Genomic DNA, 17,937 nt, shown 5'->3' on the forward strand with positions numbered 1-17,937 from the left:
TGAGGTAGTTCGGATGAAGCAGTATCAGTGCAATATTATCAATGTGTGAAAATGGACATTTGGTTGGACATTTTACTTTTTTTAAATTTGACCTGTTTTATATATTATCAAGCTGTAAAACAACATCATAAAAGTAGTCCATATGACATGTGCACTATGTTTTGCTTCACAGCAACACAACATGGAAGCACAAAAAATAAATCTGCATTGTTTATCCTTTTGATATTTATATATTTTTTTAATGCAAAAATCTAATCTTTTATTGAAGTAAAATAATTGAAAGTGGGGGGAAATCATATTATGAAATAAATGTTTTTCTCCAAAACACATTGGGAACAATTATTTTCCCCCTTTTATTAAATACGTTTTGCAACCTCCTTTTTCCAAGATAACAGCTGCTTCTTCTCTTCAGTTCAGCCCCCTCATTTTCTGAAGGGTTCAAGTCAGGGACTGGGATCCAACAAACATCAAAATCAACACAAAAATGGGTCACTGAACACAAACCAAGCATCTGCAATGGCCATCCCAGTCCCTGACCTGAACCCTTCAGAAAATGAGTGGGCTGAACTGAAGAGAAGAAGCGCCAACATGGATCTGGGAATCTGAAGGATCTGGAGAGATTCTGTATGGAGGAATGGTCTCTGATCTCAGGTCAGGTGTTCTCCAAACTCATCAGGCATTATAGGAGAAGACTCAGAGCTGTTATCTTGGAAAAAGGAGGTTGCAAAAAGTAGTAAAAGGGGGCAAATAATTGTTCCCAACGTGTTTTGGAGAAAAACATTTATTTCATAATGTGATTTTCCCCCCACTTTCAATTATTTTACTTCAATGAAAGGTTAGATTTTTGCAAATTTTTAAATAAAATATCAAAAGGATCAACAATGCAGATTTATTTTTACTGCCATCTTTGATCATATTTACCAAGGGGGCAAATAATTCTGACCAGATATATATATATTGTTTTTTTATATTTTTAAATATAAATATTTTAAGAGGACAAAGAAATTATGACATGACCTCTTAAACTTACCAAAAAGACTAAAATATACCTTTTAAACAATATTCCGTTTTCCCCTCGCTTTTTCAACAGCAATACTAATCAGCCTAATGGCATGGGATTGAACTTTGCTCCTGTCCCAGCGAATGTCCCTTTGTGAAACATCGAACCATTCTGACAAATCACAAGGGGTTATTACCGCAGCTCAGGTCCGACTTTAAAAAGTCATCTGAATTACACACCAAATTAGCCCATTGAAAATGAATGCCCTCCCACTGTGTGCTGCAGTGTAAGTAGATTAATGTTGCATTGGCTGTGTAAATGGCTTTGGCTCTTACAGCACTGGTGTAAGGTGTTTCTTTCTGCATCTCTCCCGCTGTGTTAACCTTCTAATCAGTTATTAACAAAAGATGCATTTGATTCAGCACTGGATCTGATCTCCCGGCAGGGTTTAGTTCATTTGAGGCACTGTTTTTATTTCAGTGACTATTGAATACTTCATGTCCTTGATGATTGATGTATTACTGTGAATTTTATAGACTGCCATTCAAACTATTAGTAGTTTTTGCAAGCAACATCTCAGTCACAGTCATTTCTTTATATTGTAGTAGATGTTTTAGCTGTGCTTTTAAGATGAGCTTTTGTTTCTGTTTCAGGCCCCATGTTGTCCAAGGAGAGGCCGAAGTCTCACAAGTTTCTGTGTCTGCGAGTGGGCAAGGCCATGAAGAAGACGTTTGTGTCCAACGCCAGCGCCTCAATGCAGCAGTACGCACAGCGCGACCGCAAGCATGAGTACTGGTTTGCCGTTCCCCAAGAGAGGTGAGTCAGACGTGGACTCAAAGCATGAACTAATATTTACAGATAAAAATGAGATTAACATAATCAAAGATTAATAAATGCTGTATAAGTGTTGTTCATTGTTAGTTCATGTTAACTAACCAAACAAAATCTTATTATAAAGTGTTACCATTATTTTTACTGCTATTATTATTATTATGAGTTGAAATGTGACCTATTTATGTTTCTCTATGAAATTACAGCATAGTTCAGTTGAAGTCATTTTGCAAGAATTCATTATTATTTTAAATGAGAAATGATGTAAATTTGACTCGATTAGCTCTCTAGTACTGAAACAGCACTGTCTTTGTCTCATTTCTTCTACACTGTGATTTCAACACAAGCGCTCAGTGTTCTTCATCCCACTGGAACTTATTCTGTGTTATCACTTTATGAGATGTGTCACAGATATTTTTTAGGAAACATTTTCTGGGCTAAATCAGAATGAGAGAGTCAGAATAGATTAGCGTTGACAGTCTGCTTGTTGTGTGGTGTAGTATTGAACAGAGTCTGTACTCCTGAAGCACTGCAAAGCTCTGTGGCCAAACTGCTGTCTGTTGTTATCACCGAGACATGGTCGGGCTCGGCTACGTGACCTAGTTGGGTGGCGACCCGGATGATCAGTGTAAAGTATCATGACAATAGTGTGAGAGCAGGGGCCGAGAGACGAGGCTTTGAAGCTCACGCCACTTGTCAGCCGCCTGCCGCATCCTGATGCAAGTCACACTGAGTTTTCCACGGCTTTGCCTATTAAAAAAAGCAAAAACAGACATGCACTACCTTTCAAAACTTATGGGTCAGTAATATTTTTTATTTTTTTCTTAAATTTTTTATTATTTTTTTCGTACTTTTATTCAGCAAAGACGCATTGATAAAAAATATTAATCACTGATCAGAAGTGCCAGGAAATATGTTACAAAAGATTTCTTATTCAAATAAATGTTGTTCTTTTAGACTTTCTGTTCATAAAAGAACACTGGAAATAAGAAATGTTCCTTGAGCAGCAAATCATCATATTAGAATGATTTCTGAAGGATCATGTGACACTGAAGACTGGAGTAATGATGCTGAAAAGTCAGCTTTGCATCACAGGAATGCATTCCATTTTCAAAAAATATATTATTATAATATATTCAAGTAGAAAAGTTATTTTAAATTGTAATAATATTTTACATTGTTACTGTTTACTTTTTACTGTATTTTTGGTTAAATGGTTAAGCATAAGCGACTTTAACCCAAACTTTTGAATGGTAGTGTATATTATAGACACCTGATTTTTTTTAGCAAAATATATTAATGCAATAAATGAAGAAAAAGGTGAAATAAAGATTCACAGTATGTCCACTATTTTCTACCCATCCAGAATATCTTGTAAAAACATTTTTGTCCCAAAACTCCTTAATAAATAAAAGTGGAACACATTTCAATATTTGGATCATTCTGTATCCTACCAGTAAGAATGTAGTTTAAAGGTGCACCAAGAGATTTCTGAGAAATCCGCTGTTGAAAATGTAAATCAGCACCTAAACGATTAATTTTGTGAATATTTTTTAGATCAGTGTTTTCCAACGCCTGTGCAGCGACAGGTTGTCAGGTGTGCCAACCTATAATTGGAAATATAATTGGAAGAAGGGTTAGATCAGGCAATAGGACCCTTGTTAATATAGGAAAAGCTTTCCAGTGCTGGAAAGACCTGAAAACAGACACAGAAGTTGCTTTGTTTCTGCTCGATACATGAGTAACGTTGGTTTCTGCTGTTTTTCACAGAACCAAGATATGCGAGGTATGTTGTTGAATCACAGCTGATTCATCCATACTTGGTCGTTGCCTGTGTTGCATAGCGTTTCGTTATTTTGGGAGCGGTGTGTTTGTTTGGGTGCCGATTTCAAATTTACTTGAACGTTTCTCAGTAATCGCTTACTGCACCTTTAACATGTTTAACAACGTCTAAATCCATTCCACAGAATTCCTCAGATTTTCTCTTAAAATCAGGGCAGAAAAAATTCATCAGATTCTGTCTGACTCGAGTCGTATACAATTAATAGATGAAATGCAGTATCATTTTTAACATTGTATTTGCGGTTGTTTCTCTAGGTCAGACCACCTGTACGTTTTCTTCATCCAGTGGAGCCCTGATGTTTTTGGGGATGGGCTAGGAATCATCAGCCGTGATCCTGGCTTCATCGTGGTAAAGAAAATCGAGGAGTCCGAGGCAAACGAGGAGCAGCAAACTGTAGAAAATTCAACCAAGGAGTGGGAGGTATGGCCCGTCCAGCTACAATGTTTGGATTGATATTATATCTGTGATTTATGCCCATGTCTGTATTCTCTATGTTGATATGCACTATATTTGATTCAGATATTTTCTCTTTATTGTATTTGCACCTGTCTTTGTGCCTTTATTGTTTGTTTCTATGTTCCAGGTGTCTGGAAGTGTCTTTATTGTGTTCCCCGCACTTAATACACCTTCATGCACCAGTCATACTTTGTTGTCACATCTCCTGTTTTCAATCTTGCTTAATGTTTCTCAGACTGGGTTGTTTTGCATTTGGTCGATAAGCTTCTTGTGAAACCAAGATGCATTGTTCACTGTGAGCTTCCAGCTGGTGTTTTGCATGATTGTGCAATTGTTTTATTATTATTGTTTTGTTTTATTTTTCAAGAAAGAGGAACATGTATGCAGTTTACGCATGCATGAATCCCTCGGTCATGTTTAAAAGGCATGGTTTAACCCGACTAGAATGAGATACAAGCAAATCATGCCTACAGGTGCAAGTGTTGTTTCCTCATGTATTATGCGTGGTGTGGTGGTCCAGCTCAGTTTGGATGTTTTACTGATTGAATAATAGGAAACATTACCACCTGAGATTTCCCTGCATGTTATTGTGTTCCGGTTGCCGTATTGAAACTAATCTGTGGCACTGAGAAACCGATACTATGACCATGGCAGCATTTAAATTTGACTTTAAATTAATGATGTAGGGAACAAAATAGACTGATTTGTTATTCTAGAACTGGAGGATCTTTGCAAAGCCACATGATCTTTTGATATGAATAAATAAAATTAACTTTCTCTAATCATGGCCACAGGGGTGGCATGGCGTGAGTCATGAACTCAACCGTATATTGTGACGGGATACTCAGGGGTCAATTGTAACATTTAACAACCTAGAGTTAATGACACTTAAGTGCAGTTGTTTTTTGTGAGAAATTTTGGATGGCCCGTATTTTCCTCTGCAGTCTAAAATTGTGATGTCTGTTAATTTAAACATTGTTCAGCAGTTAAACGTGAACAAGTTGGGGGCATTCAAATATATAATGTACATTGTTTCCAGAGGATGCACTAAGATCAATCTGGGATAACATGGATCATCAGGTTTTGCTAGTACTTGTGGAATCTATGTCTGCTTGAGTGCTGTTGTCATTAAAGCAAAAAGAGAGGCATACTTTCCAGCTTTACACTCAATTTGTTATGCTGATAAAAGGTAATGCTGGTAAAAGTATTCAAGAAAGCAGTTATATTATTACTTTGAGGTGCACTCTTATTTGATAAACAGCGAGTGGATTAGTATAATTTTTAAGTGTTAAATTTGCTGCGGGCGGTTGTAATACTCTGACTTCTCATGTCATATGTAATATTTCTCAGTGTAAATATTATAATCGTTGGCACACGTGCATGTTAAGTAGTAAAAAATGTAACATTTTACAATTTCCCCGGTTACTCTCGGTTAAGATTTGGGTTAAAGCATGTAGGCCTACTAAATAAATGTACTTACTATGAGTACTAAACAATATCAGACATCTTGTATTATATAGCCTCAATTTTGCTACTTTGTTGTTACTCAAAACATAGTGAACAGTCATTGTGGGCATCATGCTCAAAAAAATGCTTTCTAGGTTGGCGGCAACTCATTAGGTTATTTAGTGTTCATGCATGGTAAGTGGCATTTGAAACATGGCCAGATTGTTGCAGTTACTCTGCTCAAAAAGCAGTTTGGTTTAACGATAAGGGTACTAAATACAGGCATGTTTAGTCTAGATACAGAACGTGTGTTTTTTTTTTACTCTGAACGAGTCCTCATCGACAGCATATGTTTTTCATAGTGTCAGTTTGGATCCCTCCGTGTTATATCATTAATCATTTTAATCTTCTCAAGCATTATTGAAAAAAAATAATAATAATTTAGAGGTCGCGTTTATGGAGGTGGGATCGTCCCTTTAAAAGCACTAAAGTCTTCCGTACACGAGGCGGAACGTATTTTACCAGAGCCAATCAGAGTCCGAATTGTTCCGTGTCGTGCGATATCATTGGCTCTCAGAGGTGTCCGTCAATATCTTGTCGTTGTGTTTATGTCTGAATATGGCAAGTTGTCCGGCGTCGGCTGAAGGAAGGCTGCATGTGACAGATAGTGATACCGTGTTCTTTAAGCGGGTGATGGAAGGAAAACCACTGACTCCGAAATACACTTATGTATGTAATCACAAGTGTTTTGTGTGAATGCGTTTACTGAAGAGTAATGTGTGAGTGGTCTGTTGAATTATTAGCGTATAATGTCTGGCTGAGTTGATTGACGCGGGCTTGTCTTCATTGGTTTGTGTTGCTGCTTTTAAAGTCAAACAGTATGAAAGTGAGATGTGATATTCTGCTTCTGTTACTGGTCTTTCATCTGTGATGCTGGAGCGTGTGTGTGTGTTTGAATCAGTGGATGTCTCACCTCAGACGAGATGCATTTTTTATGAATGCTCTAGTTTACCTTCCTCCTTGTACATTATTGAGGGTTGTAAAGTGGCAACTTATCGGCTAAAACTTTTATTTACCGTCTTGGAGTAGAATGACTGTTGGCTTAATCATTTCTCCTTTACTGTCGATTAACACTGCAAGTCAGCGTGTTGCAGCACTTTAAAGCGATACTTAACCAAAAAAAAAAAAAACTTAATTTACTCTCCGTCGGACATTCCAAATTCCAAACCAGTGTGACGACTTCCGTGAAACACGAAAGAGGAATTTAAAGTGAACGTCCTCCTTGCTCTTTTCTATGTAAGGAAGGTGAATAGGGAGTGGACTTTTTAAAGGGATAGTTCACCCGAAAATAAAAAATGCTGTCATTAATTACTCACTCACCCTCATGTCGTTCCAAACCGTAAGACTTTCGTTCATCTTCGGAACACAAATGAAGATCTTTTTGATAAAATCTGAGAGCTTTCTGTCCCTCCATAGACAGCCTATACAACTGAAGCTTTGACGCTTCAAAAAGTTCATAAAGAGATCGTAAAACATCCATATGAATTGAGTGATTTAGTCCAAAATTTCTGAAGATTGATTGTTTGAAGCTCAAACGTAACACAAAAGAATTAACCTCATTGGTTACGCAACACGTTTGAGCCTCCGGAAGAGGTTTGTTCTTGCGTGTCATTCATGTTAGGTTGAGCTTCTCTATGTGTTTGTAATACTTAATAATTAAAAGTGTAATTCAGTAATTTCTCTCAATCCTGTCGTCACTGGCGCGCAATGAATTCTGGGGTAGGCAAGGCAGCAAAGGATCCATCTGTTGTATCCTTCATTTCACGGGAAACGGAGGACACATTTGAAGGAGCCTTCCAATTGGGACAGCCTTCGTTGCGCAGCAGTGACACAATCAGCCTTCGAATGTGCCCGTCAAAGGATGCAGCATTTGTTTGCTTTATTTTGCAACAAAATAATAGTTCCAACGAAAGCCTCAGAGAAACTTGGGTCTTCAAGCAACACACAACGGTGTTTCATTAGTAAACGAATTTGCAGCTTTGAACAAATCTGGAGAGTCAATGATTCAATGACCCATTCATAAATACAGCCACTTTCTTCGTTACTGAATGAACGATTGACTCAATTTTCTTAATCATTAAGATGGTGACTTGCCACCAGCTACTGGCAATTTTAGTTTAATATTTAAAAGCATCACTTCATTTTTACCATCATTTCATATTTCTCTATTGAACATTTTTTTATTTAAAACATTATCTCATAACATTATTTATGCCATTGTAATTGAATTCAATCCACCTCTGAGCAGGATTAAACAGTGTTAATACATCTAGATTCAGCTTGTGCCATTGGAGTGCAAAGATGGCTTTTGTTGATGGTTTCATTTGAATGAAACTATTAATTTAGTTTAATTTATTGCTTTATTTATTATATTAATAATTAAGTTAGTAGAAGAGAGTGGGTACGCAGAAGGATGTTAAATGCCCCAGGCATCTAAAAAGTTTGGTAACCACTGGTCTAGTGAATCGTTCTTGTGAGTCGGATCTTTTCAATGAATCGGTTGTTCCAGTTCACAAAACAAAAAACCTGATTAGTCTGATTTGTAACTATTTCAACTCAATGATTTGATGTTCCATTTAACTACTTCAATTAATTACGTAAAAGTATGGCTTCTGAAGACTTTTGTATTGTTTTCGATTTAATTTATGGACTACTTTTATAAAACATGTATTGCCTTTTTTTAAATCATAGCCTGACTGGGGACTGACAGCCTCAGTCCCCTTTCACTTTCATAATACTGAATTGGGTATTGGCTGGGGTATTCCTCATAAATAACCTTTCTGGTTTGGTATGACCTGAGCAGTGGTAGCCTAAATGACAAAAGTTTAACCTTGCTTCTGGTGAACGATTCTTTCATGTTGTTAGTAGGTCATAAGTTGAATGTGTTATTGCATGTGTCACATAGTTAATAGGTGTGGCAACCAACAAGCTGTTAAATTATGTGACAGTTCAGAATTGACATTTACTGAAGATAACACATGCCGTAAAATTTCAAGGTCAGCATAAGGTGGTGTTCTTGCTTAGAGGAGCAAGTCTTTATTCAAGTGGTATGGTAGCTGAGTAATTTTAGAGCTTTCTAATCAAGTATGCAACATTTGAGTTTAAGAATAAGGGTGAGTAAAATAATGACAGAATATTTAGTTTCAGTGGGGACATTGGGTGTTTGTTATTTCTATGTGGCTCTGCTATGGCTTACGTTAGCTCTTATGAATATGATTTTCATATCTGTCTGCAGAGCTTCATGCAAAACAGTTCACACAATCATGTAAAACACTCTCTGTATTGTCTGCTCACATTTGTGCTGTAGTTTAACGTATAGACATGATCTAGATCTTACACTCATCTCTTCCATATACCATTCCTGACCGCAGTTTTCAAACTTTAGTAGTCAACATCTTGTATTAAAAGAGTTCCAATCTGCACATTCTTGTCCATATTTTGGCCTCATCCTGTTGTCCTGCTCAGCGGTGTGGTTGTGTCCCCGTCTCTGGAGCAGGTAGTCTCATGGACTGAGTACCACTGCCGGATCGATGCGTTAAACAGTGAAGATCTGCGCTCCCTATGCAAACGCCTCCAGGTGCACAAAATCAGTAGAACCCTGCAGATGTAGTTCTAGGTTTTGTAGATTGTACTTGCCTTGCTGTGGATGGCCAGTTTGAGCCTGTGACCCAAACAATGTTTGTGCAGAAAATTCCATAATTTCCTGAAATTTGTTTTTCTATACCAAAGTACTTTAAGTGATTCTTTTTTTATTTTTAGATGCACAAATTCGAACTTCATGTCCCTGCAAAATTGCTAAAATATTGTTAGTGGAACTCACAAATTAAATACAATTTTAAATTATTTGGAATTTTCTAATTATTAGATGCGTAAATTAGCAGCTTTATGTCATTGCTGATCTGCTACATTCCGTTTTTGGAGATACCAAGCAGTTGCATGCCCTTAGAACACACAAGCTGATTGAAATGAGGAATTTTCTGGAAGCTGTGCAAGGGAAAGTGGATTGTATTTCCATGTTCAGAATGTTCTGAGGTTCATACGGGTGTTTAGGTCGAGACCTGCACTGACTGCTGCTCGATTATTTGTTGTAAACAATTGATGTAATTGAAGCACGGTCGGCGTAACCTGAGTGTGTTTAGGCCACTAGAGGGAATGTTAACTGTCTATGGCACTACATTGTAAAATAACACCACTAGTCCCAGACTTTAGAGCAGTGCTTCTCGACTGGTTATGCTTCAGGAACCAGATTTTATATTGAAAATCAAGTGGTGATCCAACACAGTACAAAAAATTATTATAAGTGAAGTAAATTGTACTTGCATTTAAAGTATACATTTTATCAGTTCATGTGTTTCAGGAATCCTTATGCTCATATAATGAAGCTTGTTAATGTTACCATGAGCTGCATAGGCACAACAGTATGCCTAATTATAATAACAGGCTGAATAAGGAAATTGACAAGTTCCACTGGTTGAGAACCACTGACTTTGGGGAAATAGCCTAATGCACAACAAATCTTTTATATGAAAACAATATCCCATACTGCCTCGCCAAAACCTTTCCAGTGAGATTAGATTTGTTGCCTCAGGTTAGTGTGTCCCCTTAGGTTAATTCCACCATAGATAGTCAAGTCAAGTCAACTCAACTCCTGCTCAGATTTGCATGTTAATTCTATGCAGCTTTACTTCCACAAATGTTTTGAATGCCAAATCCCTACTGCGAGGGTAAATTTAAGGGAAGATCTAGAGTCATGCCTTGTTATAGTCTCAGATTTATGTGGCATAAAGCATTAGACGGTTTGCTAATGGTGTCTTCTGTCTTTAGATCACCACAAAAGAAGACGTGAACTCCACACATGGCACGTCCATCTCCGCCAGTCTGGAGCCGGAGACTTTCAAGCCCAACCTGAACGAACCCAGTGACCTTCTGGAGGCTGAGCAGATTGAGAAGGTAAGCGCACAGTGGCGCTGCAGTGAAAGAGCTGCTTTACAGTTTTTCATCGATCCACTGGTCCAAAAATAGACGTCCCTCCCTGCTGTTCACCGGTTATTGATCCTCGACCGAAGGATGGTCTCAGACATGTTAACAGACAGATTTATTCATTTGTCATCTTATGGCCAAGGGCATAAGAACGATTGGTTAAGTGAAGGAGATTGTTCTTGAGCCAAAAATTATTACTCACCCTCTTGTCATTAAAACCTATATGATTTTCTTTCTTTCATGGAATAGGAAAAAAACAAAAAACAGAAGGTTCATGCTTACTCTTTTCCATTTAAGAAAAACTACTAATATTAGACCAACGCAGACAGTCACCAGATTACAGCCTGCCATGTCACTTCTCAGACATTCTGATTCACCATGTTCAATCGGTGAAAACAAGCTCCAACAGACTCCAACAGTAACACACTTATCCGATAAATCCGACAAAGTATCTGTTGCCGTCTGTTGGTCCGGTGTAAACTGGACTTTAGGGGTAGATGAAGTACAAAGTGCATATCTTTACAGCGTATCTAAGCTGTAATACCCCTAAAGATAAAATTCTGTATTAAAATATTATTTAGGATTAATGCCGCTGTGCCGTAGTTTTGTAAGCTTGCAGTCAAAATTGAATGTGATGAGAGAGAATGGGTGGCACAAAATAATACAAAGACAATGAATAGACTGCATGTCTTTTCTTTGCTTTTGCTGGATGCATGCAAAGAAGCATACAGTACAGTGTAGTCTGATTCATAGACAAATGACTCATTTGAGTTGGTTCTTTTTAAATTAATCATCAGGAGTTCAGAAAATGATTCCTTATACATATGACTTGTTTTCTGAAGCCATACGATTGTATGAGATCGTGCTTTGGCAGCTAACTAAAATAAGATCATTTTAAGTTTAAATAAATTATAGATATATAGAAAAATGTATATTAAAAAAAATGACAGTAGCACATAACAAATTTACTAAACTTTAAACAAAAAAGCTGTTTCAAAATATGAATAAATACTATAATAGTATAAATTACTACTTTTAATAATTAAAAAATAACACTGAAACAGAACAAAATTTAAGTAATTTTTTTATTGCCGTTACAACAATCATGTTTTGTTCAACTTTCTTCCAGAAATAAAGCATGATTGTGTTCAGACACTTTTTGACTGTTGTTTAATAAATGTTGCAGTTGCCAGGGACATTTCTGTAATATTCGTACATGACGGCCTGATCTTTTGATCTGATCTCACTGTGCCATTTACAATGTGTTTTGTTGTGAAGCTTCAGCGGTATTGTGCTGTTATGAGGTTTTAAGTCATTGCGCCCTGCGGCTGCTCGACTTTCAAATGCATCAGCGCTCTGTGAATGGATCACCTGAGGTGGCCTCTCACAGACCCCTTTATTCAGACGTAGACCATTTTGTTGGTAAATCAAATAAACTTGTGTCATTACGCAGAGTAATTCAATGCTCTCCAAGCGCTGGGAAAGCCTGGAGCCGCCGGAGGACACAGAGAACGCTGGACACAAACATGTGTTGAGGAAACGCCTGCCGCCCAGGCGCCCACCATATATGTGTGTCTATATATATATATATATATATACAGTGCTGGTCAGAATTATTTGCCCCCTTGGTAAATATGATCAAAGATGGCTGTAAAAAATAAATCTGCATTGTTGATCCTTTTGATATTTTATTTAAAAAAATAGCAAAAATCTAACCTTTCTTTGAAGTAAAAGAATTGAAAGTGGGGGGAAATCACATTATGAAATAAATGTTTTTCTCCAAAACATGTTGGGAATTTTTTTTAGCCCCCTTTTATTAAATACTTTTTGCAACCTGCTTTTTCCAAGATAACAGCTCTGAGTCTTCTCCTATAATGCCTGATGAGTTTGGAGAACACCTGACCTGAGATCAGAGACCATTCCTCCATACAGAATCTCTCCAGATCCTTCAGATTCCCAGATCCATGTTGGCGCTTCTTCTCTTCAGTTCAGCCCACTCATTTTCTGAAGGGTTCAGGTCAGGGACTGGGATGGCCATTGCAGATGCTTGGTTTGTGTTCAGTGACCCATTTTTGTTTTAATTTTGATGTTTGTGTTTGGATCACTGTCCTGTTGGAAGATCCAAACATGGCCCGTTATAAGATTTCTGGCACAGGTTGTCAGGTTTTGATTTTTTTATCTGTTGGTATTTGATCGAATCCATGATGCCATGTTATCTGAACAAGATGTCCAGGAAAATTAGGCCCACAGCATTAAAGATACAGCAGAGTGTTTCATTTTACACATGGGGTACTTTTTTATCCCTGTATGAACCAAACCCATATTAAGTGTTTGCTGCCAAAAAAAGCTCTTTTTTTTGTTTGTTTCATCTAAAAGAGCTGCTTCAGTTTTTCATCGATCCACTGGTCCAAAAATAGACGTTCCTCCCTGCTGTTCACCAGTTATTGATCCTCGACCGGAGGATGGTCTCAGACATGTTAACAGACAGATTTATTCACTTGTCATCTTATGGCCAAGGGCATAAGAACAATTGGTTAAGTGAAGGAGATTGTTCTTGAGCCAAAAATTATTACTCACCCTCTTGTCATTAAAACCTATATGATTTTCTTTCTTTCATGGAATAGGGAAAAAACAAACAAACAGAAGGTTCATGCTTACTCTTTTCCATTTAAGAAAAACTACTAATACTAATATTAGACCAACGCAGACAGTCACCAGATTACAGCCTGCCATGTCACTTCTCAGACATTCTGATTCACCATGTTCAATCGGTGAAAACAAGCTCCAACAGACTCCAACAGTAACACACTTATCCGATAAATCCGACAAAGTATCTGTTGCCGTCTGTTGGTCCGGTGTAAATTGGACTTTAGGGGTAGATGAAGTACAAAGTGCATATCTTTACAGCGCATCTAAGCTGTAATACCCCTAAAGATTAGAAAAAAATCTGACAGTGAATGGAAATAAAAACACCATAAAAATAGTACATATTACTAGTCCATAATACTACTGGTTCACCATAACATGGTCTTTTTAAAAAAATTACTGGGACAGAATAATCTGTATTCTTCCACGGATGTGGACAAAATTCTGTATTAAAATATTATTTAAGATTAATGGACCAAAGAACCTGTCCCGTTTGAAGTTCCAGTAGTGTCAGTTACTTTTCAAACGTTCTATGGTCAGATGAAATAAAACAAAAAAGAGCTTTTTTTGGCAGTAAACACTTAATATGGGTTTGGTTCATACAGGGATAAAAAAGTACCCCATCTGTAGAATGAAACACTCTGCTGTATGTTTAATGCTGTGGGCCTAATTTTCCTGGACATCTTGTTCAGATACATGGCATCATGGATTCGATCAAATACCAACAGAAATGTAAACCTGACAGCCTGTGCTAGAAATTTTATCAAAACAAAAATGGGTCACTGAGCACAAAACCAAGCATCTGCAATGGCCATCCCAGTCCCTGACCTGAACCCTTCAGAAAATGAGTGGGCTGAACTGAAGAGAAGAAACGCCAACATGGATCTGGGAATCTGAAGGATCTGGAGAGATTCTGTATGGAGGAATGGTCTCTGATCTCAGGTCAGGTGTTCTCCAAACTCATCAGGCATTATAGGAGAAGACTCAGAGCTGTTATCTTGGAAAAAGCAGGTTGCAAAAAGTATTTAATAAAAGGGGGCAAATAATTGTTTCCAATGTGTTTTAGAGAAAAACATTTATTTCACAATGTGATTTTTGTTTTTTGTTTTTCACTTTCAATTCTTTTACTTCAATGAAAGGTTAGATTTTTGCATTAAAAAAAAAAAAAAAATATATATATATATATATATATATATATATATATATATATATATATATATATATATATATATATATATATATATATATATATCTATCAAAAGGATAAACAATGCAGATTTATTTTTTACAGCCATCTTTGATCATATTACCAAGGGGGCAAATAATTCTGACCAGCACTGTATATAATATGGTGTTCAGCTTCTCTGTGTCTACTGGTGTGGAAAGGTCAGTGCTACTGTAATTGGGCTCTTAATGTTTCACAGGTTCTGCTCTGATCCTGCACGTCTTTTATTCGTTCTACATCTTCATGTTGCTGTGTTATTCATTCGTGTTCTGCTGTTTTCCACCTTTTCTTTTTATCACTTTATTTTTACTTCCAGATTACAGCAGAAACTATTTAAAAAATAACAGGAACATTCAGGAGCACAGAAACATGTCAGTGCTGCCCCGTGACTTTTATCAGTAAAATAGCTTCGCTACTGAAAAGCAAAAAGGTGGTAATGTTGCTGTTTTTGAAGTAACTAAACTCATTATTTATTCAAATAAATAGAATCTTACCATGGTACTTTATTTTACTCTTCTAGATCCAGTTACCTGTAGAAACAAACTTTACTCAACAAAAAATAAATCAGTATTTTTATCCAATTCTGCAAACATCAGTGCTTTCACTTGTCCATGTTGGCAAGTGACCACGTGTAAACGGAATGATTCACAGCTTGGTGTCCAGTATTATTTTATTATTATTTATAAACTCTTATTGTTTTTATTAATGTTTGGAATTGGCTTTTTTTGTATTTTAAATTTTAAATAAAAATGTATGTGTTTTTGTCATTTTTATTATTATTTTTATATTACTATTTACGTTTAATTTATTTTTATTTTAGTGTTAGTTTTTATTTATTTCCAGTTAGTGACTTTAGTGCTTCAACTTATTAAATATCAAATAGTTGCCAAGGCAACATTTAAAAATTTTCATTTAGCTTAAGTTTTTCATCCTGTATTTATTTTTTGACTTTATTTCAGCTTTATTAAAAAAAGCTTTAGCTTTAAAAAAGTTTAAAATGTCTTTAGTTAACCAAAATAACCCTGGTCAGCAGTGGTTCTTTGCCTCCATGTCATGTATTAAAATAGTTTAATGCACACCTAACCAAGCATTATCTTATTTCCTGTTTTTCATGCAGTTGGCGAAACATCTCCCACCCAGAACCATCGGTTACCACTGGAATTTGACCTTCAGCACATCTAAACATGGCATGAGCATTAAAACACTGTACCGGACGATGCAGGATCAGGAATCGCCCATGCTACTGGTCATCAAAGACAGTGACGGACAGGTCAGACTCTTCTCTTTATCTCTCACAAGTGACAGTCTCAGACCTTAACACAATATTAAAAAAACACCAAAGCCATTGGTTCTCGCATGTCATGTGACCAGGAGCAATGTAAAGATTTTGGTTCAGTGGTTTCCTAATCTAGTCTCTGTGCTCTTGTAGATGTTTGGGGCTTTGGCCTCCCAACCCTTCAAAGTCAGCGAGGGTTTCTACGGCACAGGAGAGACTTTCCTGTTCACCTTCTATCCAGAGTTTGAGGTTTGTGCTCAGTTTATCCATTCATTTTCGTTACAGGCAGAATAAGCTGTCAGTTTGAAATTAATTCTGATTGTGGTTGTCATTTGGCATTTTCATAATCAAAGACTTCATTGCAGGATTTAAACACTGACTAAACTGAACTAGAGAGACCAAGTGTGTTTTCTTGTTCTAAAATGCTGTTTCTCTCACTGGCAGGCGTACAAATGGACTGGTGATAATCTGTTCTTCATTAAAGGAGACATGGACTCTTTAGCCTTTGGTGGAGGAAGGTCGGTAACTCAGGGCACTTTTAATAATTTGAATACTGATTTTCATTGGAGATGTTTGTGTAAGACCAAAAAAATGTGTATGCAAATGTAAACCTGAACGTTTGGCCAGCACATTGCAAGCTTGTTGTCTCATTGCACAAACTAAACATGCAAGTTTTTTCTTAACTACAAATCTCAGTAAGGGTAAGATAGTTTGTTTCAAATGTCTGTGCATATCGGTTATTTTTCAGATAGCTAACTGTGAAAATGTTGACAATTTAACTTGACAGTGATTGATTTGAAACTGGTTGTAGTAGGTGACAGTTTATGTTAATGCACACTTAGAAACTTTTGAGAAAGCAATTCATTCTTACATTACTGTTTACATTTTTGTGAAATTTGGGGGTGGTTAAGGTTTGTTTATGTTTTTGTAAGAAGTATCTTATGCTCACCAAGTCTGCATTTATTTGATCAAAAATATATGATTACAATTTAAAACAACTGTTTTATATTTGAATATATTTTTATTTAAATGAATTTATTCCTCTGATGGCAAAGCTGAATTTTAATTTTCTAATATGCTGATTTGCTGCTCAAGAAACATTTAGTATTATTATCAATGTTAATTAATATTTTTGTGGAAACCGTGATGGATTTTTATGAATAGAACGTTAAAAAACAACATTTATTTGAATTTGAAATCTTTTATAACAGTGTAAATTGTATTTTATTTTACTCTCACTTTTGTTCAATTTAATGGATCCTTGTTGTTTAAAGTGTTAAAAGAAACAAAATCTTACTGACCTCAAACTTTTCAGCAGTGGTTATCATTTGCATCATAGGAATAGTGTCCATGTACTCGTGTAGAGTGTTTTTGTACAGTCCTTTATTTTTATTTTTAAAATGATTCCCTCCATGTCCATTTACATGAAGGGTTTATTCGAGAATGTTTTCTTCTCTTTCAGTGGTGAATTCGGGCTTTGGTTGGACGGGGATCTTTATCACGGCAGGAGTCATTCATGCAAAACCTTCGGGAATCCCATGCTCTCCATGAAGGAGGATTTCTTCGTGCAGGATATTGAGATCTGGTCGTTCGAGTAGCAGCATACAGGGAGGTACCTTTGTGTTGTTAGTTGGAAAGAGGAATTGGACACCAGGCAGATCCCAAACCTTACTGCACATCACCGCGGCTCCCAGGAAGCCCGTAACGGACGCTACTGTTACCGCGCTTGTCGTATGTTACTCCTGCATTTAATACAGAGCTCTTCTTTGTGCTGTTTAGTATATGTGTTTTGTTCAAGCCGTGTGCAGCGTCAATAACGAACGGGAGGATGTAACAAGGGACCCCCGTGAGCAACCTTTAGCATCGAGTGGAGATGACGATGAAAACGATGGTGGTGGCGGCACGGGTTTGGGCTGCCCGAGAACTGCCACAGTCCAATTTACCTGAGCTGAAGCGGCAGGAGAACGTTCAAAAGATGATGTTAGCCCATAGGATGTCACTACTGCAACACAGGGATCGATGGGGGGGGGGAAACAACTACGGAAAAAGAAAAGCAAACAACTGAAAACACATTCCCTTGCTCTCAGAGGAAGAATATGCATTTTTTTGGATCGCGGTGGCGTCCACGAGAAGACGAGAACACATCCGTAGTTTCTTTTGAGGCGAAATATTCA

The 17,937-nt window shown here is 37.0% G+C and overlaps 1 protein-coding gene across 7 annotated transcripts in view; it reads left to right on the forward strand.

The window, feature by feature from the left end:
• Positions 1–17,790, forward strand: part of oxr1a (oxidation resistance 1a) — a gene marked incomplete at its 5' end in the record, with an annotated part of 155,054 nt that extends 137,264 nt beyond the window's left edge. For 4 of the 7 annotated variants that reach the window (XM_084088229.1, XM_084088230.1, XM_084088228.1 and 1 more), the window contains 8 exons: positions 1,654–1,816; positions 3,929–4,094; positions 9,133–9,213; positions 10,461–10,586; positions 15,605–15,757; positions 15,917–16,012; positions 16,208–16,281; positions 17,226–17,790. In XM_084088229.1, the coding sequence (XP_083944355.1) occupies positions 1,654–1,816; positions 3,929–4,094; positions 9,133–9,213; positions 10,461–10,586; positions 15,605–15,757; positions 15,917–16,012; positions 16,208–16,281; positions 17,226–17,361 (995 nt within the window). In that variant the 3' untranslated portion in view covers positions 17,362–17,790. The remainder of the gene's footprint in view (positions 1–1,653; positions 1,817–3,928; positions 4,095–9,132; positions 9,214–10,460; positions 10,587–15,604; positions 15,758–15,916; positions 16,013–16,207; positions 16,282–17,225) is intronic. The other 3 variants (XM_084088233.1, XM_084088232.1, XM_084088234.1) reach the window with 1 other exon arrangement.
• Between the last annotated feature and the right edge of the window lie 147 nt (positions 17,791–17,937).

Source organism: Abramis brama, assembly GCF_963993115.1.
Source record: "Abramis brama genome assembly, chromosome: 17".
Classification (NCBI taxonomy): Eukaryota; Metazoa; Chordata; class Actinopteri; order Cypriniformes; family Leuciscidae; genus Abramis; species Abramis brama.